General features: G+C 38.6%; 1 protein-coding gene across 2 annotated transcripts in view; it reads right to left on the reverse strand.

The window, feature by feature from the left end:
* BCAS3 (BCAS3 microtubule associated cell migration factor) overlaps positions 1-23,568 on the reverse strand; it is a 2,220,355-nt gene that overhangs the window by 1,590,013 nt on the left and 606,774 nt on the right. For both annotated transcript variants that reach the window (XM_053707348.1, XM_053707349.1), the window contains exon 11: positions 11,070-11,153. In XM_053707348.1, coding sequence (XP_053563323.1) covers positions 11,070-11,153 — 84 coding nt within the window. The remainder of the gene's footprint in view (positions 1-11,069; positions 11,154-23,568) is intronic.

Raw genomic sequence — 23,568 nt, forward strand, 5'->3', positions numbered from 1 at the left:
TATTTAGAGTCTTGGCTGAAGTAAGCGTTAGAAATCTAACGACAAAACTCCAGCCGCAGCAAAAAGCCAGGAGTTAAGAGCTTTCTGGGCTAACGCCGGTTCATAAAGCTCTTAACTACTGTGCTCTAAAGTACACTAACACCCATAAACTACTTATGCACCCCTAAACCGAGGCCCCCCACATCGCCGCCACTCTAATAAATTTTTTAACCCCTAATCTGCCGACCGCACACCGCCGCAACCTACGTTATCCCTATGTACCCCTAATCTGCTGCCCCTAACACCGCCGACCCCTATTTTATATATTTATTAACCCCTAATCTGCCCCCCCAACGTCGCCGCTACCTACCTACAATTATTAACCCCTAATCTGCCGACCGGACCTCACCGCTACTATAATAAAGTTATTAACCCCTAATCCGCCTCACTCCCGCCTCAATAACCCTATAATAAATAGTATTAACCCCTAATCTGCCCTCCCTAACATCACCGACACCTAACTTCAAGTATTAACCCCTAATCTGCCGACCGGACTTCACCGCTACTCTAATAAATTTATTAACCCCTAAAGCTAAGTCTAACCCTAACACCGCGCCAACCAGAGGCCAAGGGATAAATATACTCACAGAGAGATAAAAGAAGATTATTTAATGAACCATGTTAAAAAGCATCAGTAAAAAATGTAAAAAACACATATAGATAAAATTACAAAAACAGGAATATCTTGCAGAAGCGGCTAAAGCTGATAATTACTATAAAAACAGAGATAATCACAGGTGATCAGTGTGAGTGGTACACCAGATTAAGAGTGTAAACTAGTGAAACAGAATAAGCCTAAGTACAACTATAACAAGTGCATCAAGCAAGAAATTAATAAACAATAGTACAAACAATAATGTTCAAAAAATAGTGTGTCAAAAAATATAGAAAAATGCACTGCAGTGCAAAAAGAGGGTCAAATAGTGAGTGCAAATGGATATAACAAATGCTAGCTACTAATCCAGTGAGGTAAAGATATAATTAAATAAAATACACAATATGCAATAACATAAAAAATATATAAAATATGTTCCAAATGTTAGTGAAGAACAAAAATAAGTCAATCAAAACCAAAAAAAAAAGAAAAAAAAAAAAAGGCCCTTTTTTGAGGGCAGAAACGCGTTGACATATTGGTAAGCATTATTTTAATCTTTACTTCATTCTCATATTGGATACACTATGTTGTGAATTTCTTTTTTTCAGGGACACTTTTTAGGATACCATAGGAGCAGCTGACAGGTGCTAGGATCCAATCAGCTACTTCAGCTACCACACTCAGGAATTTGGATCTGTTAAAGTAACTAATATTGAAGGAACCAATCTCCTCACTTTCACCTTGTTTTTCATCACCCATTTTTTTTTTTTTTTTTTTGGTTTTGATTGACTTATTTTTGTTCTTCACTAACATTTGTTGATCAACTTTTTGGAACACTTTTTTGGAACATATTTTATATATTTTTTATGTTATTGCATATTGTGTATTTTATTTAATTATATCTTTACCTCACTGGATTAGTAGCTAGCATTTGTTATATCCATTTGCACTCACTATTTGACCCTCTTTTTGCACTGCAGTGCATTTTTCTATATTTTTTGACACACTATTTTTTGAACATTATTGTTTGTACTATTGTTTATTAATTTCTTGCTTGATGCACTTGTTATAGTTGTACTTAGGCTTATTCTGTTTCACTAGTTTACACTCTTAATCTGGTGTACCACTCACACTGATCACCTGTGATTATCTCTGTTTTTATAGTAATTATCAGCTTTAGCCGCTTCTGCAAGATATTCCTGTTTTTGTAATTTTATCTATATGTGTTTTTTACATTTTTTACTGATGCTTTTTAACATGGTTCATTAAATAATCTTCTTTTATCTCTCTGTGAGTATATTTATCCCTTGGCCTCTGGTTGGCGCTGTATTCACTTCTTACTATTTGTGCATATTTTTTGGAGGTTGGTTAGGATCTCTGTTTGGATACAGCTTGGGGATTACCTTAGCGCTTGTACACTACCCCCTTTTTCACTCTAACCCTAACACCCCCCTAAGTTAAATATAATTTAAATCTAACGAAATAAAATAAATCTTATTAAATAAATTATTCCTATTTAAAGCTAAATACTTACCTGTAAAATAAACCCTAATATAGCTACAATATAAATTATAATTATATTTTAGCTATTTTAGGATTAATATTTATTTTACAGGTAACTTTGTATTTATTTTAACCAGGTACAATAGCTATTAAATAGTTAATAACTATTTAATAGCTACCTAGTTAAAATAATTACAAAATTACCTGTAAAATAAATCCTAACCTAAGTTACAATTAATCCTAACACTACACTATCAATAAATTAATTAAATAAAAAAACTAAAATTTTCTACAATTAAACCTGATACTACACTATCAATACATTGATTACATAAAATACCTACAAATAAATACAATTAAATAAACTAACTAAAGTACAAAAAATAAAAAAGAACTAAGTTACAAAAAATAAAAAAATAATTTACAAACATTAGAAAAATATTACAACAATTTAAAGCTAATTACACCTACTCTAAGCCCCCTAATAAAATAACAAAGCCCCCCCAAAATAAAAAAATTCCCTACCCTTTTCTAAAATAAAAATAGAAAAGCTCTTTTACCTTACCAGCCCTTAAAAGGGCCTTTTGCGGGGCATGCCCCAAAGAATTCTGCTCTTTTGCCTGAAAAAAAACATACAATACCCCCCCCAACATTACAACCCACCACCCACATACCCCTAAACTAACCCAAACCCCCCTTAAATAAACCTAACACTAAGCCCCTGAAGATCTTCCTACCTTATCTTCACCACGCCGGGTATCACCGATCGGTCCAGAAGAGCCTCCGAAGTCTTCATCCAAGCCCAAGCAGGGGCTGAAGAGATCCATCATCGGGCTGAAGAGGTCCATCATCGGGCTGAAGAGGTCCATCATCGGGCTGAAGTCTTGATCCAAACGGCAGCTGAAGAGGTCCATCATCAGGCATAAGTCTTCATCCTATCCGGGCAGAAGAGGACATCCGGACTGGTAGACATCTTCATCCAAGCCGCATCTTCTATTTTCATCCATCCGGAGCAGAGCGGAGCCATCTTCTTCCAGCTGACGCGGATCCATCCTCTTCTACCGACGCCTACTCGCCGAATGACGGTTCCTTTAAATGACGTCATCCAAGATGGCGTCTCTCGAATTCCGATTGGCTGATAGGATTCTATCATCCAATTGGAATTAAGGTAGGAAAATTCTGATTGGCTGATGGAATCAGCCAATCAGATTCAAGTTCAATCCGATTGGCTGATCCAATCAGCCAATCAGATTGAGCTCACATTCTATTGGCTGATCGGAACAGCCAATAGAATGCGTGCTCAATCTAATTGGCTTATTCCATCAGCCAATCAGAATTTTCCTACCTTAATTCCGATTGGCTGATAGAATCCTATCAGCCAATCGGAATTCGAGGGACGCCATCTTGGATGACGTCATTTAAAGGAACCGTCATTCGGCGAGTAGGCGTCGGTAGAAGAGGATGGATGTGCGTCGGCTGGAAGAAGATGGCTCCGCTCCGCTCCGGATGGATGAAGATAGAAAATGTGGCTTGGATGAAGATGTCTACCGGTCCGGATGTCCTCTTCTGCCCGGATAGGATGAAGACTTCTGCCCGATGATGGACCTCTTCAGCCGCTGTTTGGATCAAGACTTCAGCCCGATGATGGACCTCTTCAGCCCGATGATGGATCTCTTCAGCCCCCGCTTGGGCTTGGATGAAGACTTCGGAGGCTCTTCTGGACCGATTGGTGATACCCGGCGTGGTGAAGATAAGGTAGGAAGATCTTCAGGGGCTTAGTGTTAGGTTTATTTAAGGGGGGTTTGGGTTAGATTAGGGGTATGTGGGTGGTGGGTTGTAATGTTGGGGGGGGTATTGTATGTTTTTTTTTCAGGCAAAAGAGCAGAATTCTTTGGGGCCTTTTAAGGGCTGGTAAGGTAAAAGAGCTTTTCTATTTTTATTTTAGAATAGGGTAGGGAATTTTTTTATTTTGGGGGGCTTTGTTATTGTATTAGGGGGCTTAGAGTAGGTGTAATTAGCTTAAAATTGTTGTAATCTTTTTCTAATGTTTGTAAATCTTTTTTTATTTTTTGTAACTTAGTTCTTTTTTTATTTTTTGTACTTTAGTTAGTGTATTTATTTGTATTTATTTGTAGGTATTTGTATTTAATTTATTTATTGATAGTGTAGTGTTAGGTTTAATTGTAGATAATTGTAGGTAGTTTATTTAATTAATTTATTGATAGTGTAGCGTTAGGTTTAATTGTAACTTAGGTTAGGATTTATTTTACAGGTAATTTTGTAATTATTTTAACTAGGTAGCTATTAAATAGTTATTAACTATTTAATAGCTATTGTACCTGGTTAAAATAAATACAAAGTTGCCTGTAAAATAAATATTAATCCTAAAATAGCTACAATATAATTATAATTTATATTGTAGCTATATTAGGGTTTATTTTACAGGTAAGTATTTAGCTTTAAATAGGAATAATTTATTTCATAAGAGTTAATTTATTTCGTTAGATAAAAATTATATTTAACTTAGGGGGGTGTTAGGGTTAGGGTTAGACTTAGCTTTAGGGGTTAATACATTTATTATAGTAGCGGCGAGGTCCGGTCGGCAGATTAGGGGTTAATACTTGAAGTTAGGTGTCGGTGATGTTAGGGAGGGCAGATTAGGGGTTAATACTATTTATTATAGGGTTATTGAGGCGGGAGTGAGGCGGATTAGGGGTTAATAACTTTATTATAGTAGCGGTGAGGTCCGGTCGGCAGATTAGGGGTTAATAAGTGTAGGTAGGTGGCAGCGACGTTGGGGGCGGCAGATTAGGGGTTAATAAATATAATATAGGGGTCGGCGGTGTTAGGGGCAGCAGATTAGGGGTACATAGGGATAACGTAGGTGGCGGCGGTGTATGGAGCGGCAGATTAGGGGTTAAAAAAAATATGCAGGGGTCAGCAGATTAGGGGTTAATAAGTGTAAGGTTAGGGGTGTTTAGACTCGGGGTACATGTTAGGGTGTTAGGTGCAGACATAGGAAGTGTTTCCCCATAGGAAACAATGGGGCTGCGTTAGGAGCTGAACGCTGCTTTTTTGCAGGTGTTAGGTTTTTTTTTCAGCTCAAACGACCCCATTGTTTCCTATGGGGAAATCATGCACGAGCACGTTTTTGAAGCTGGCCGCTGTTATTGAGAGTTGCAGTGGCGGTAAATTATGCTCTACGCTCCCTTTTTGGAGCCTAACGCAGCCCTTCTGTGAACTCTAAATACCAGCAGTATTTAAAAGGTGCGGGGGGAAAAAACCAGCGTTAGCTACGCGGGTCGTTACCGACAAAACTCTAAATCTAGCCGATTGATTTTACAGATCCATGTTAAAACAGATTTACCAGAGAAGGTTTTGTATGGCTGACATTGCTTTAGTGTACCCTATACTTTCAACTGACATTGAACTGCTCATATTACAAGATTAGAAGTTACAAAAGTTACTTAAAACACACATAAAACATATTAAAATAATGTACTACACTCATATATACACATTTGTAATAAAAAAATATAAGTTCTATAATGAAAAAAATGTTTTAAAAAAGGGTTAAAAAGGGATATGGTATATGGCAATGTGTTTGACTAGGAAGGGTTTAAATGTATATATACAAAAAAAATCACAAAAAAGCGCACTCTCACTTCCAATAGTAACTACCAGGGTGTAAGCAAATAACAATAAAATCCAAGTAAAGGAATGCACTCACTGGAAACTTATAAATGTGTTATTTAATATGCACAAAGCATAGTGATGTGACATTTTGGGGATCTCACCCCTTCATCAGACAAATTAACTAATTGTCACGCTGGGCTGAGCAGGTTCGGGGGTATGAAGCTTATGCAAGGTGGTGGCGGGCTTAGGATTGTCTGGAGAACTGAAAGAGGCCAGAAGTATGTGCTTCTTTCTGGAATTACCCCTATTAGGCATGCGTAAGTAACAGACAAGCAAGTAAGTTTATTGCACTGGAACTGGAGACTTGGTGGCTGGAAGCAGGATAGGCGTGCCCACACCAGAACTGGAGTCTGAGGTAATGCCCATGATAGGGCCAGGAACAAGAGTGCCCACTGTAAGGCCAGGAACTTGGTGCTACCTGGAGGCCTGAAACTGGAGGTGCCCACTGGAGGCCGAGACTGGAGGTGCCCACTGAAGGCCAAAACTGGAGGCCAGGACAGGAGCAGGACACAAATGTTTGGCAGGGCCCACTGCAGAGCAAGGACATTGGAACACTGGTAATAGAGACTCTATGCAGAGCTTGGCACAGGTGCAGGATACTGGAACTTGACAGAGTTTGGATGCAGTAGTAGTGACTGGTACTTTGCAGATATCCTAGCAGCGCTTGGGTACATGCTCTGGATATACAACCTTGGCAAGTGTCCTCTGTAGGGCTAGGCACTGAAACAGGATGCCAGGGAAGCAGGATGATGCCATATATAACAGAGACAGGCTGGTACAGAGAGGATAGCCAGGAGACAAGCCAAGGGTCAAAACCCTGAGAGCAGTCAGAACAGTCACCAAATTCAGGGAGAATCCAATAGAATAGACAGGGTACAAGGCCTGGCACGGTAAACAGAAAAGCAGTCCAATCTTTCGTCAAAACCAAGGGAGATACAAAAGGGTAGTCAGAGAACAAGTCAGATTCAGGAACCAAACAGGAAATTCAGGCAAGGTCAGAGTCACTAACACTGGAACAAGATGAACCACTATGTCAGGGCAGGAAGTAGATTGTGAAGCAGCCTTTTTTAGGACAGCTGATTGCAAAACTACCTGCAGCTGACAAGCAGGTGGAGCCAGAGAGCAATCCACTAATCCATTGCAGGTAACAAGTCTCCAAAAACTTCAAGAAAATGCAAACTCCAGGAACAGAGCAGGTGGCGCAGGAACAGAGAAGCAGGCTGTGAATCAGGAATCCCAGGTTCAAATCCGGGCACTGCTGTGAGATTAATTCTTATGTGATACATTTCATTTCTTTCATGGTAGTCCACAATTCATTACTCTGGGAATTACTCATCCCTGCTACTAGATTAAAATAAACAAATATAGTCCTTTAAAACTGCCTTAGCCTTACAAAAAACAAGTTAAGAAGGATCACATGAAAGCGCAGACAACTCAGAGACTTTCTAGCAGAAGAGACAAACAAAAACTTTCCAAGACAGAGGCTTAAAAACCACCTTATGCATAGGCTCAAAAAGAAAGAGCCTGCAAAAACCTTCAATGCCAAATTAAGATTCCAAGGAGGAAAAACCATCTTAATAACAAATTAAATTCTAACAAAAGCTAGAACAAAACCATGAATATCCGGAAGATTAGCAAACTTCTTCTGTAACCAAACTGAAAGAACAAAAATCTGACCTTTTAAAAAACGTTGGCAGAAAAACCTTACTTTAAACCATGTTGCAAAAAATTGCTAAATCCTAGTAATTCTAAAAGAATGCCAGGAAAAAACAAGAGCCATACACCAAGACATAAAAGTCTATAATAAATCTTCCTAGTCCCAGTCTTGCAGTCCAGAAACAAAATCTCAATAATAGAAACAGAAAAAACATCTATGTCTGAGAACTAATCTATCAGTGTCATCAAGCTAAGAGATTTAAGATTCTGATGAAAAAAATGGACCTTAAGACAGAAGGTCTGAATGCAGAGGAAGTGAACATGAAGGGCAACTGGACATCTGAACCAGTTCTGCATACCAAACTCTGCGAAGCCAAGCCAGAGCAATCAGAATTGCTGATATTCTCTCTTGACTGATCCTGATAATGACACTGGAAGAAGAACCAGAGGAGAAAAAAACATAGTATCTGAGAAGTTTTCTGTGCAACCAAGAGGCCATCTAATCTACCTCTGGGAGACCCCAAAGATCCATTAAATGTTTGAAAACATACAGATGAAGTGACCACTACCCTAGATACAGAGACTGAGAAAATCTGCTACCCAGTTGCCCACTCCTGGAATATGAACTTCAGAAATCAGACAACAAACAACTTCTGCCCAAGTGTGTATTGATACATATTTATACCTAAAAACCATTTTATATATATATATATATATATATATATATATATATATATATATATATATAGTAATATGTATTTATAGAAATATGTATTTAAGAATAAATAGAACATATTCATCTATGTGAAGAACATTGAAATGTGAAATATTCATATTTCATGTCAGGTTGGCAAACTTGAGAAAAACACAATCAGGTTTGCGCACAAGTAAGGGTGTTGGATTTTTTCTACTTTTCGCTCCATTGAAGTCTATAGGGGAATATGTCAATGTGGTCGCAATATTCGAACTTCGGCTTTTTGTGCACGTCGTCTTAGCACCTGTGCAAAAACGTTTAACTTTCAACTTGTCATTATGCGTGCTACCAAACGCATTTAAAAAGCCTCTGTCTAGAGAAGTTAACGCGGTAGTGCAAAGTACCGCTGCACTCGTAATCTAGCCTAAAGTAAGCAAAAAATCTCCTTTAAAAAGTGAACAAATATGTTCAACTTAAAACAAAAAAGAGGATGTCTCTGATAACAAAAACTGCCCCATCGGAGGACTCAGCAACCGAAACATTCAAGCTCAGCAGGCTTAGAGCTTGTAGAAGGTGAATAATAAACTCACCTTTTATGCTGGCAGCATAGCAGCCAACATTTCCGATACTGTAGAGCAAATGAAGTCCTTAACTCCAGAAGCAAAATCTGACAAACTCCACAAGGAGCAGTAACACTTTTAGAAGCAATAGTAGCATTAGATTAATCTGAATGCTCTAAAACATTTAAACATGTGTTACATAAATGTGCTGGAGGCAATACCTCAGGTTATATACAATAAACACATTTAACACTGGTAAGAATAAAGTGTTAAGAGGATCAGCTTCTAAAATAGGTTAAGGGACAGAATCGGAAAGCACTTTAAAAGCAGAAATAGTAGTAATGTGCATAAAAAAGAAAACATAGTTATTTCCCCCAAAAAAGAGCAGCCCTTAAAAAACTAACAAGGCCAAAGAGCGCTAATCCGACATGCAGAATAACACACTAGGAGAGACACCACATTTGACCTTCAGATAGCGCACCTAAGAATGAGGGAGAGCGCACGCGTTATCCAATGTCACATTAAGATAAAGAGCGTGCCAAGCCGACATGTGCAATCTTGAAAAGAAAAAACTTACGCAAAACACCCAACTCACGCTGAGAAATTAACCAAGAAAAAATGTAAAGGGAACTAATCTGTCCCTAATTGCATAATTTAACATAAATATATTTAAAGATCATTTTTGCAATAAAAATTGAACCGGGTGGTCAGTAAAATCAGCCAGGTGGTGCAACCGGTGTATATATATATATATATATATATATATATATATATATATATATATATATATATATATAAACACACATATACATATACACATATGCACACAAACACATACATGCACATATTTATCTACACACATACAAATCCACATATACATAAATATGTATATATGTTGCGGGTAAAGTAGGAAATTGGGTAATCCTAGCATTAACTGGGTAAACCTGACATTACCCAAGTGGCTAAGGGTAAAGCCTGATGTAACATGATAAATCTTCTTAGAGTGCATCGAGTCTCTGCATCAAATATATATAGGATGCACTGTAATTCACACATTTTCACTATCTTTTTTGCCTCTGCCTGGGGTGTTAAAGGGGGGCAAATCACCCCTTGTAAACCTCATTCCTCAAGGTTCACTTGGGGTGGATGACAGAGGATCGGCGCCTTCCTTGAACCCTCCAGGCAGAGGCAAAAAAATAGTGCAGATGGGGAAATTACAGTACATCTGGCTTTACCCACAGCTGCTTGGGTAATGTCAGGTTTACCCGGGTAATCCTAGGATTACCCGTATTTCTGACTTTACCCGTAACATATACATCTTTGAGCCCTTCCCAGTCCAACACCTTGTCATATACCATTTCCATTTAAATAACTGTTTAAACATTTATATCATAACATAAAGTTTACATTTAATATATGTGTGTGAATATAAATCTACATGTGTGTGTGGGGGGAATACTTTAATATATTATACATGTATTTTGATATGCTTTTATTCTAGCCCTAACACTTTACTTGTGATACATTTTTCAGAGCTGTTATGTCTGCTGCCACTTGTAACATGAGCAATGCATTTCGTATTCTGCCACCAAACTGAGTACCTTAAAAGCAGTTCCAATCACAATACAGCTGCAATGTTTTTATTTATCTATTTTAGTTAAAAGGAGTTTTTATTAGAGGGTCAATTTAATAAATGTTGAGCAGACATGAATCGTTATAGCTGTCGGCATTTAACATTGCACAAGCATTTCTTGTGAAATGCTTGTGCAATGCTGCCCCCTGCACATTCGCAGCCAATCGGCCGCTAGCAGGGGATGGCAATCATCCCGATCGTATCTGGTATGATTGCAGTCCGCAAGGAGCAGCGGTCATGCGGGATTTAAAGCTGCACACTCACAATAAGTAACAGTGCAAAAAAACTAGATTATTAATGAAAAGGTTTAGGAAGCAGAAATGAACAAAATGCAAACATTTCATAAAAATGTATTTGTTTGTGGATGTTTTTTTTTTTTTTTTTTTTTTGCAAGTTTTACCATTATAACCTTTATATTAACTGCTCCTGATCACTAACATACAAATAACCATTTGAAAATTGTATAGCCATGGTCACAATTGAAAACAATATTATTTTTGATCTGCATGGCAGAATAAATATCCCGTATTTTTAAGGGTATTACATTACATTTTAAATCTAATAATAGCAAACCTTATTGTTAAAGCATTGTCTACTTATAGAACGTTTTATAACAATAACAGTAAACCTTCTTTCAACACACAAAGCCATAAAATATGAGGTTTCCTTTTCAGTGTCTCAGACATTACTTACTTTGGCAGCGCTGATGACAGTGGCTGTGTAAGACTGAATATTCTCCCCGCATGCTCCTCCCCGAGACTGGTGGCATCTGATGAGCTGTAAAAATAAAAAAATAAAAAACATTTACCTTTATCTGGAGATATTTTGAACTTAAGACCAATATCTGCACAATATGAGCTTGGTTACTTTTTGTCCTTTTCTAATTTTACTAAAATAAATTAAATCCTTCTATGAGGGCGGGTAAGATGGTTATCATGAGGTGGTAAAACGGTTTGGAATAGCTGTAAATGTGAAAACTGAACACAAGAAACGTGTGACTTCATAGATGGCAGCCTATAGATTGATGACGCAGTTTTGAGTTCCACCTCAAGAGTTATGAGCCATTTATAAATGTAAAAAGCATCCCTTTTCAGTTGTTATTATTATTGCCACTATAATTATTACTAATATTATTGTTATTATTATCATAGAGAGATGTTCACTCATTTTTGGCATTGAAAAAAAAATTATGGCATAGTTAAAATTGTTAAATAGTTTAAACTCTAAAGGCAGAAAAGTCTTATTTCGCAGATGGGAAAGCTTAAAAAAGTTCAACTTTACAATATTTTAGGTGGAAAAAGCTTTGAAGTTTAAATGTACACCATTCAATAATGAATCGGCAATGTGCTTGTCAGCTGGTGGATTCAAGGGTCAGTCAAGAAGTATGTATGACCTCATTAAAAGTAAATAATTGTTGTTGTGCTGCTACTGGCTTGAATCATCCCAATACTACCACTTTATTAAAAGGGGCAGTCTAGTAAAATTAAACTTATGATTAAGATAGGGCATGTAGTTTTAAACAACTTTCCAATTTACTTTTTTTTTTTTTCCCCCGTTAAATAATTTTTATTGTTTTCCAAACAAGGATACAGGAATACAGAAACATAATTGTACAGATACTAACAACAACCACTAATAGAACAGGAGAGGCAGCACCGGGTCACCTCAATACAGTCTAATGATGCAAATATCAGAAAGCCATTCATAAGTGAAAGTATTTCCAGTTTCAAAACGTCTCCTAGATTACAGTTAATATCTAACTAACATAATAATACTGATTGGACATGTTGTAATTGTGTCGATTTTATGTACCTTGTTCCCAGATGAATATAACATCAGCAATAAAGTCTTGTTTACCTATACATGTGTAATGTATTTTTTCCAATTCAAGCACATGGCTCACTTTATTAACCTACATAGTATACGTGGGGATTATAACTTTCTTCCAAAACCTAGGTATCAAACGTCTGGCACAGTTAAGCATGCAGTGGAGTAGCTTCTTTCGGTATATACAGGCGATATTTGGAATATTGCTAAGCAGAACCATACTTGGGGTAAGTTTGAGGGGTCTTCCTAGAATCGTGACAACATGTTTATTTATATTGTCCCAATATGTTCGGAGGAGGGGACAAGACCACCATATGTGGGAGAGGGTGCCTGTTTCTCTGCAGTGTCTCCAACAAAGGGAGGAGGAACTGGGGAAAATACTATGTAGGCGGTGGGGGGTTGAATACCATCTCGAAAGTAACAAAGTTCATTTCTACTAAGATTAACGATAAGAATGATTTTTTGGTTTCTGTGAAAATGTGGTGCCATTCAGTGTCAACACAATACACAATATCCAGCTCTTTTTCCCATTTTATGATAAATACAGGCCTCTTATTAGGAAAGGTTCCTCTAAGTAGCTTGTATATTATGGATATGTGAGATTTGGTTACTGAGGGGGTCGTGCATAAAGTTTCAAAGGGAGTAAGGGGTCTTGTGAGGTCCGCTTTATGAGGACTAGTGAATATGGTGTGTCTAATTTGTAGGTATGGGAACCATAAGTGAAATGGAGAACCCAATAGCTGGTATATCTCCGCTTAGGGTCGCATGAGTCCTTTTTGTAGTAGCATGTGTGTTGGTATGTTGGTGGGAGCACCTGCAATCCGCTGCGTTTGAATAGCGTGAGATTGCAACAACAGGGGAAAGAGGAGAGTTAAGCAGTGGGGAAAGAGGAGATACCTGACTTGAAATCAATTTGTCTGTTGCTAAGGATTTGTCTCATGTCCGTAGTGTTGCAGCTATATAGTAGTTAACCCAAACTTAAGGGGATCTCCACCTGTGTAGTATCCAGCACTGATCTCCCAAGTTTAAACCACCCGCTAAAAAGGTTTCAATCTGTACCCAGGGCTTCTCTAGTGAAGAGTGCTTCCAGGCAATTATGCGCGCTATGTGGGCCGACTTATAATAATCTATCAGATTTGGGGATCCCAGGCCACCGTCTTCTCTACTTAGGAACAGAGTGTTCCTAGTCACTCTGGGTCTTTTATGCACCCATATGAATAAGTCAAATCTTTTTTGTTGTTTCAATAAATATTGTGTGGGGAGGTCCAGGGGAAGGACCTGGAATAGATAAGGGTATTTAGGGAGGATATTCATTTTTTTTTGCATTGATGTGTCCCAACCAGGAAAGATGGCCCTGTTTATGCCAGAGTTCAAGGGATTTGTTGGTTTCTACCTGGAGGGGGATATAATTAAGACTAAACAATTCTGTATGATTGGGAAGTATATCTATCCCCAAGTAGTGTATTTTCCCAGCAATCTGAAAGGAGGTATGTGTTGTAAGATATCGTATTTAATCTGCAGTAATATGCACTGGTAATAGCATTGACTTCTCCATATTACCGGAGAAGTTTGAGGCTAGCTTATACTCCTCCAACTCTCCGAGGAGGGCGGGCAGGGAAGTAAGTGGAGAGCGCAGTGTAAATATAATATCGTCCGCGTACAGCAGGCATTTTTGATGGATCTCCCCAAAGGAGACACCCTGTATAAGATGGTTGCTCCTTATCCAGGCAGCAAATGCCTCTCCCACCAGAGCAAACAGCAATGGCAATAGAGGGCACCCCTGGCGCGTACAATTTCTAATAAAGATCCTCTGGGAAAGTGTATTGTTAGCATTAATATGTGCCGTTGGGTTATTATAAAGAGCTTTTATACAGGAGATCAATACCTGAGGGAACCCAAACTTCGACAGAGTGGACCAGAGGAAATCCCACTCCACCCTGTCGAAGGCCTTTTCGGCATCTGTGGAAAGTAAAACTAAGGGCATGTTGGAGGTAGAGGCAGAGAATAGGGTGTGCAGGACTCGGATGGTGTTCTCTTTAGCCTATCTGCCCGGGATAAAGCCGAACTGGTCGGTATGTATGAGAAAAGGAAGGTGTTTATTTATTCTCATGGCTAATAATTTGGCATATAGTTTGATGTCAATGTTTATTAAAGATATAGGGTGGTAATTAGAAACCATGTCAGAGGATTTACCTGGCTTAGGTAAATGACAGATATTGTGGCTTCCAGAAGTGTTGGTGGCAATTGACAATCTTGGTCGAGAGAGTGGTACATGTTAAGCAGGTGGGGACAAAGAAGAGATTTGAACATATGATAAAATTTAGGTGTGAATCCATCGGGGCCGGGGGCTTTGCCCTGGGAGAGGCCTTTAATGGTTAATAAAATCTCCTGGATGGAGAATTGTTCGTCTAAAGTTTCACAGTCTGTTGTAGACAGTTTAGGGAGCCAAATTTGGTCTAGGTAATTATTTATTCGATTAAGTTTGGTTTCTGAGTCTATGGTTGGAAGATTATATAAAGAGGAATGATACTGTGCAAATTGGTTAACAATGTCAGTATTATAAGTATAGGTTTCTCCGCTGGAGTCTGTAATTTAGCTATATAAGTTTTGTATCGCTTCTTCTTCAGAGACCTGGCCAAGAGGCGCCCTGCCTTATTACTTTCAATAAAAAAATTTGACTTGGACGTGGGTGCCCGCATATGGGAATTCTTAACTAGGTATTGGTTTAATGCTTCTCTAGCCTGTTGGGATTTCTGCAGGAGCAATTGGGATTGAGGGTTACGTTTTACTTCACTCTCGCAGTTATTAAAATCAGATGTCAATGAGACAAACTGAGCTGCTCTTTGCTTACATTGCTTATGTGTATGACCCAAGATCACCCCCCATATATAACATTTGTACGCCTCCCAGTTATTGATCACAGAAGTAGCTAAGGTGTCATTGAAGGAGAAAAATTCAGTTGCTTTTTCGGGAAGGTCAGTGGTTATTAAGGGGTCTAGGAAAATTTGGTCATATAGTGTGGTTTAGTGGACCATAAAAAAGTGGTGCAGACCATGCTATGGTCCGACCAAGTGGTGTGATAGAGTCTGGAATCAATGAGTTAGGTAAGTGTGTTCTGTTCGCAAAGAATATAGTCTAGCCGGGTGTAAGAGCGTTGGGGATTTGAGAAAAATGTGAAGTCCTTTATGGTTGGGTGGGTGGTTCTCCAAGTGTCAAAAAAGGGGATAGTGAATATTGCCTGACAATTGGCCTTTATCTGAGAGTTTTGAATGTAAGATTTGCCAGTGCATGTGTCAAGCGTAGGACTAATTGGAAAGTTAAGGTCACCGCCTAGGAACACCGGGCCTTTTGATATATCTATAATCTGGTTAATAACTTTACGAAAGAAAGAGGGCTTGGGGAAGATAGGTGCATAAATATTAGCAAAGGTAATTGGTCTGCCAAAATACAGCCCCATTAAAATTAAAAAGCGACCTTCCGTGTCTGAGTATTGATTAAGTAGTTCAAATGAGGTGCCCTTTCTAAAGGAAATACATACCTCATTATGTTTTGTCAGGCCTGAGCCTAAGAAGTGTTGGTCATAATAGAGCTTGGAAAGTGAGGGTTCGCTAGTTTTTTTGAAGTGGGTCTCTTGGATCATGATAATATCAATTTTCTTTTTATAAAAATCATGGAAGGCTATGGAGCGCTTCGGAGGGGAGAGGATACCCTTCACATTTTGTGTAGACAGTCTAAACTGACTGGGCTGATTTTGTCCTGACATATTATCGTAGCTATCAATATTTAAATGAGTGTGAGCCAATGCAGCCAAATTAACTTAAGGTCAAAATAACCGTGTTGTATCCTGTATATAAGGAAATGCAATAAATAAAAAAAATAAAAAATACACCTTTAACAATTAAACAAGAAAATACCAATCACAATTTTAACTAATGTGGAAAAGTGGTAAGGAAAGAGAGCAAAGGGATGGGAAGGTAGAGAAGGAAGAGGGGAGAAAGAGTAATGAAGTGCCACTGGTAGAACAAAGTCTATCAGTTAGTGAAAATTCAGAAGAGCAAAGGCAAGGTAAGCAAAAAAAAAAAAGGGGGAAGATGTGGCTCAACGGAGCCCTCCCGACAGGCCGGGAACAAGTAAACATAAGCCCAGAGCAAGGGGCAAAATGAATAATATATTATATAACATAATAGATTGTCTCTAGATTAAGGTAGAAACTTTTTGAGGAGAGCCAGGGATATGGCCTTTTAAGAGTTAAAATCTCTGGTCGGTTGGTGTAAATGTTCAGTAGTGCAGAAAGATCAGTGCAAATGGGTATTAAACAATGTCCAGGAGTGTGTATGTGGAACCGTATACTCACGACTTCCAAAGATACAAATTCAAGTGGTCACAGTTCCAGTGGAGCCCACCAGGTTAGTTAGATCAATGCATAGCTTCTTTCTGTTCTGCTTACTAATGACTTTGAACCAGAGTCTTCTCTGAGGCTTTGGCTGGAGGGTCAAGTGTTTTGAACACTGAGAGATAGAGGCTTCTGGAACAGGAATGTCAAAGAGTTGACAGAAGTCGTTCACATTCTCTGGGAAAGTGCATTCAAAGCACTTTACATTTTTGATGATTTGTAGGGATACAGGAAAACCCGACCTATAAGGGATTTTGAGGGACCGTAGATGGGTGGTAAAAAGGGCAAATTCTTTTCTGAGCAGAAGCGTTCTGGCAGAAAGATCTTGGTAGATTTGGATTTTTGCACCCAAATATGAAAAATTAGGTTGTGTTTGCGCCAACTGGAATATTTTCTCCCGATCCCTGTAGCTTGAGAAGCATATAATAATGTCCCTTGGGGGTTGGTTATCACTGGGTTTGGGCCGCAGGGACCTATAGGCTCTTTCGAGAGGTATAGGTTAAATCACTCGCTAGTTAGAGATAGCTAGGGATTGAAATAGGTTTTGTAGGTGCTCTGGGATGTCTTTGTCTTTCACTGATTCAGGGACACCGCATATTCGAAGATTGTTCCTTCTTGTCCTGTTTTCTATGTCATCTAATTTGTTCTCTTGGTCAGAGATCTGAGTTTGCTGCGCATCTATGGTGTGAGACATGTCTGACATTTCTTTGATAATCTCTTCTCTGCTATCTTCTAGGGTTTCAACCCTATATCCCAACTCGTTGATATCTTTTTTCAGCTCAGCACACTCGGTCTTAATGCAGGATTAAACCTGGTTAACGAGAGCCTCCATAGCCTTTAGTGTAACTGGGCCATCTTCTGTATGTAGATGCGGGTTAGAAGGAGATGTTGGTGGTTGAATGGTATCAGGGTTCTCCGACAAGTCCTCATCTTCGCTATAGGTTTGAGGCAGGTCGACTTTCTTTCTTTTGTTATCAGCGCTTTTAAAAAAGGCATTAACAGAGCCAGTTGCCATGTTAGGCTTTAAATTCTTGTCAGTGTTAGTGGTTCTGCACTGCACCATGATGGCAAAGTATTGAAAAGACTTTCTGTCTGTAGGTCTGAATATTTTATCCCTTCAGCAGCAAGTCCCATACAATTTGTACTTGTTTGTTTCACAATATGGAGTTAGATAGGCAGGGATGACTGTCGCTTAACAATGGTTATACACTGTCAGTGTATCATGGTATCAACGTAGTGCCCCAATAGTGAGTGATATGGAAGCTAAGGTAAAATGCCTGGGGCTAAGTTGGCCTGGTTATGGTTCAAGGCATGCAGAGCATATTATGTCTTATAGTAAAGATGGCGGCTGCTGGCCCTGGATCAAGTGCGTCACATTAGTAAACAGCTTACCGGTCCTTAATAGGAAGCTTTGCAAGGCCAGTATAACCGCTCGGGAGTCATCCGATTTGGAGCAAGTGGCTGTTCTTAACCTTCAGTTGCAGCAGCCCTATGCATGTCTCCTCCATGCTGAGAGCAGGCCAGAGTGGTAGTAGGCTTCAGGTGCGGCCTCTGCCACGTTCAGTATAGCGATTGCCCAGCGCTAGTTACAGTATCTCCAGACCTTTCCCCTGCAGTTAGGTGCTAGTGTCGGGCACTTTTAATGAGCTTTAGGGAGCCTAGGGGAAAGCCCCGTCGGTGACATAGCAGGAGCTCTAGGTTGGTGCGGCCATTCGGTACGCCCACACGCTCCGTCGCCCCTCCAATGTACTTTTATCATCAAATTTGCTTTGTTCTCTTGATATTCTTTGTTGAAAGCTAAACCTAGGTAGGCTCAAATGCTGATTTCTAAGCCCTTAAAGGTCACCACTTATCACAGTGCACTTTGACAGGTTCATGTGTGTCATATAGATAACATTGTGTTCACTACTTTGGGGTACCTAAGAGTCAGCACTGATTGGCTAAATTGCAAGTCTGTCAAAAGAACTAAAATAAGGGGGCAGTCTGCAGAGGCTTAGATACAAGGTAATCACAAAGGTAAAAAAGTATATTAATATAACTGTGTTGATTATGCAAAACTGGGGAATGGGTAATAAAGGGATTATCTATCTTTTTTAAACAATAAAAATTCTGGACTAGACGTCCCTTTAAGTTAAGGCTTCTGTCCAGCTGCTGCTCTGCTGTCCTGAACACATTTCTTTTATGAAATAACAGACAAATTGATTTTTTCTAACAAACAAATTCTGAACAACTGTCTAAAAAAAAATTGGGTGCAATAAAAGAACATTTTTTCCATGACCAATGATTTTTCCCAAATACATTTATTTTGTCTGTGCACCACGTATATTATCATTGAAATCACAGGGATAGGGTTTGCAGAAGATACATGAAGAACAAAATGATACCCAAAACCGTAAGAGACAACCTCAATAACAATAGTATATACTTTCTAGTATAAAACAAATGTGGTACAATGATCCACGTACTTTAAAAGTACATGAGACCCATGATTTTTCTTTCTTGTTTCAAATAAAGCATACCATTTTAAACAACTTTCTAACTTACTTCAATTAGTAAATTTGCTAAATTCCTTTAGTATTCTTTGTTGAAGGAGTAGCAATGCGCTACAAAGCTAGCTCTACATGACAATGTTCAACAATGACAAGAGGCAAATATTTGCAATCAGCAGCTAGCTCCCAGTAGTGAATTGCTGTCTGAAACATGAAAGATGATGTTTGGGTTTCATATCCATTTAACAAAGTTTTTATTTTCTTATTCGAATAACAAACTTCAGAAAAAATGAATGTCATTTGCATATTGCTGATATTTTAAATCATGTTGCAGTACAATCATAGATGATGCAGTAGAGCCAGGAAAGCATAAAGTCGGGAAGAAAAGAATGGATTGATGACAATGAAAATATTAAAAAAAACATTGTTACTGTTTCATTTTTGCAGTATAATAAAAAGAGTGTTTATTATAAACTTATAACAATAACATAAATCAGTTATCAGTTTATAAAGCAAGGCAGTGATTAAATGATAATGTATTGCTAATCTTCGGGTTTTGGTTAAGGCATTAATATCAGCGTACAATGGTGCAAAGGCAGATGATCGCAGCTACATTCAGAATTATCATTCAGTGGAACATACGTAGATTCTGTAGGTGCTATATGAGACTTCTCTCTAAGATGTTGCCCAAAACTCTCCTGCCTCCATCTCAGCAATTCTAATAATTAGATCTACAGTTTAACAGGTGTGTCTAATGTTATATTAATCATATTATCTAATTTAGCGGACCTAGGAAAATAGGAGTGTTCTTATAAAAATTAAATATTCTCACACTAGTGTGTAGCACTATCTCTCTTGGAATATGCCATCCCATTCTTTCTCGATAACACTGCTTGAGAACGAAACAGCAGAGTTAAAAACAAGTGTAACATTACTTAAGGGCAATACTCTTATCCAGACGATAGCGCTTCCTTCATCCAAAAAGCGCTGAACATAGGTACACAAATACAAAGAAGGGTCCGGATCCAATGTTAGTGTAAAACTTACATATTTATTGAAAATCCACGTAAAAGCACTGTGTATCAGCAGATACAATTCATCAGACCAGACTGACACTCTTAGCATAGACAGCTGGTCCTAAAAGCAAAGTTTTAATATAAAATGCTAATACATTAAGGGCTAGTTTACAAGTGGAGTGTTAATTTACAGTCTGCCCATAAACGAGCAATTTTGCCCGTTTACGGGCACACGATAAATTACCAGCCATTACAAGTGGCAATTAGTGCTTAGAAAATTAACCAGATCAGATCTTTATAAATGTGCCCAAAATGCCCCCAAAATACAGTGCAGTGTAATTTATTAAAAACCTAAAAAGGGTAGTATTTTTATTTTTTAATAAAATAACTGCACTAGGCAGTATTTTAAGGTAAAGTTGGCAGGAGTCGGGTGTTAGAAAAAAACGGCACTGAAAAGTGGCTTTACATTGCGGTCTATGGGAACTGTGTGTTCCCAGTAAATATCTATGTATACGCGCATATATATATATATATATATATATATATATATATATATATAACACATAAATATATATGTATATAATCATATACATATATATTTAAAATTGCTGCCATCGCTACACGACATACCCCCTTCTCTGCGCTTAAGTTCTGTGCTGTTAGAGCCTATGGAAGCAGGCTCTCGTGTCAACTTGTAATACCAGCACACAAAATCGATATTTAGTGCTCCAGTTGTAATCTGTCCCTAACTATTTAATTAATTATTTGTGCATGCAACGTTTCCAATCCCTTACAGAGGAAAATAATACCATCTCTCTACACAACTGCAGCTGACTTTAGTTCTTGAATAAAAGACCTAGGTTCACCAAAAATGAAGGTTTTTTTATTGCATTTTAAAAAGATAATATTCTGAGGTCAGCTCCCAAAAGTTACAATAGAAAGTCATCATGCAGAAGGCCTCAGTAGTAAATAATTTTTGTTTAATTTTTGTTGTTCAGAATCACTTCAATAGCAGGCAGTCCTCCAGGAACAGAAAGGCAATAGTTTGTTGGCATAAACTCCACCTCATGGGCCATTGAAACCTGGGCATGGGTACAAGATTTCAAGGCCAATCCACTGATGTTATTGAAGCTCCACAGATTACTTTTATGGCATTGCTGCTACCCAAGATCAAGTGCTTACAGCTGAGAAAAAGACTTGCTAAGTATATTTTACACATACCAGTGAAGATTACTGCAAATAATGAAAATAACAAGTGAGGCCAATCAGGATAACTACTACAGTATAACTATTTTGATTGTGTCTGTCCTTGTATAATGGTACATAATAAGCAAAAAAGAATTGAGAAGCACAAAGTCGCAGCTGGTTAACTGGTTTATAGGACAACAAATCCAAATAACATACACAAAAATATAGTATAGAAGGGTAAATACCCTAGGGTAAAATACAGATAGTCAAATGCATCCGGAGAGCTGACAAAAACAATGGCTTACGTGTTTCGGCCTAAGCCTTACTCAAGCCACGAGACTTGAAACATATTTTGTAATCATGGGACACAATTTCAATAACCCATGGATCCTAAACAGATTGAGCCCATGCCTCCTGAAAAAAGTCTTAGTCTGCCCCCTACCGGAGCTAAGTCCGGATTTGGGGCCACACCGTCATGCCTCTGAAGCCTTCTTGGACTGTTTGGACTCAGACCACATTGGGCTTAGCTTCCAAAAAGGTTTTGAGGACTCCGTTCTCTGGGAAGAATTAGCTCTACAATTCTTGTGCTGATAAGAGGGACGAAAACACCCTCCAGGCCTACCCTTAGGTCTAGCCTTTTTGTCCTGAGGTAATAAATCCACCTTACCCCCAATCACTGTTGAAATAATAGAATCCAAGCCAGGATTAAGCATAATAGTCTAGACTTAGAAACCATGTCCGCGGATCAAGACTTTAACCAAAGCGCCCTTCTGGCTAGGTCCGCTAAAGCCGTATATTCTTTGCATTAATGTGAATTATCTGAGCAACTGCATCACAGATAAAAGAATTTGCCTATTTTAAATATTTTATTGGATCCTTAAAAGAGGTACTGTCCTCTAAAGAAATTGTAGTTCTCTTTGCTAGAGTAGAGATAGCACCATCTATCCGGGGCACAGACCTCCATAATTTTAGACTAGAATCTGGAACGAAAAAAAAGTTTCTAGGGGAAGGAGAAAAAGGAACTCCCGGCATATTCCACTTGTTTGATATAACCTCTGATACCAAAGAAGGGACTGGAAAGAACTCAGGAGCCTTAGATTTGGGTCTGAATATAATGTCTAACTTCTGTGCTGGCTTGAAGTCTTCTGGCTTTACCTGAACTTCCAAGGTTATTAAGCCCTATTTAAGCAGGGATCCTAAATTATCCATCTTAAACTGAAAGTTAACGTCCTCAGACTTTTTGTCTGACTCAGCCGAGGTAGCGTCTGAGGAAACATCTCCATCAGAGACAGAAGAAGTTTTGTCTAAATCAGATTCTTGAGATTGTCTAATAACTTCTGGGCTAATGACAGTACTGCCCTTGGAAGAAGAACTCAAAGAATTATGTTTTAGCTTGCCCTTGCATTTACTTGCAGGTAGCAGAGCTGCAATAGCCTTAATAACCATTGATTGCACTTGAGCCCTAAACTGTGGTGCAAACTCTGTTACACCACCCTGAGTAATATACACCAGCTGTGCCAGAGGGCAAACTATAAATAATTTGCACAATAAGAACTTATCTAGTGTAAAACTAATGCCTGAGGATTCACCCACAGGGGATCCTTCCACAGTGGCCTCAGTCCCAGATTTCATCCCCCACAAGAGAAGTGACTACACTGAAGGGTAACCGGCCCTCTATGAGAGCAAAGATTTGTGTGGTGCCACGCGAGGTGACAAAGTTCCAGAAATTACTTGCACTATCAGCTAAACGAAACAATGATGCCGGTCATCCTGGCTTCAAGTGTGCAAGCTCCCCAGCGCTGCGAAATAAAATTACAGCACCGGATCGCTGAGCGTTGGAGCAGTGCCGGTTCTGAATAAGACCGATCGCAAGTCTCCACACACACAACCAAATCACCACAGCAGTAGAAAATTAAAAGGAGACTGACTACCCATCAAATAGACATGACAGACACGGATGGGTATAGCGCTAGACCAAACACCTACTAAGCCTCACTAAAATTATTGCCTCCTCCCTAGACAATATCGAAATTAAAAATGAAAAAACAAAGGATATAGGAGGCGCTATAGAGCCGTAGGATATATAGAAAGATATATAGATATAAAATTGGCTGTATTAAACCAGCCTTAGGAAATCTAAAATCCCTTATATATTTAGTAATCAATAAAAGTATAATTTAATCGAGTGGCAATAAATCCTTATAGCATAGACTTGATGGGTGTAAAATAAACCAGAAGGGCAGAGAACCAGGAGTCCTTACTGCATATAAAATACAATT

This window comes from Bombina bombina, chromosome 3 (assembly GCF_027579735.1).
Source record: "Bombina bombina isolate aBomBom1 chromosome 3, aBomBom1.pri, whole genome shotgun sequence".
In the NCBI taxonomy this organism is placed as follows: domain Eukaryota; kingdom Metazoa; phylum Chordata; class Amphibia; order Anura; family Bombinatoridae; genus Bombina; species Bombina bombina.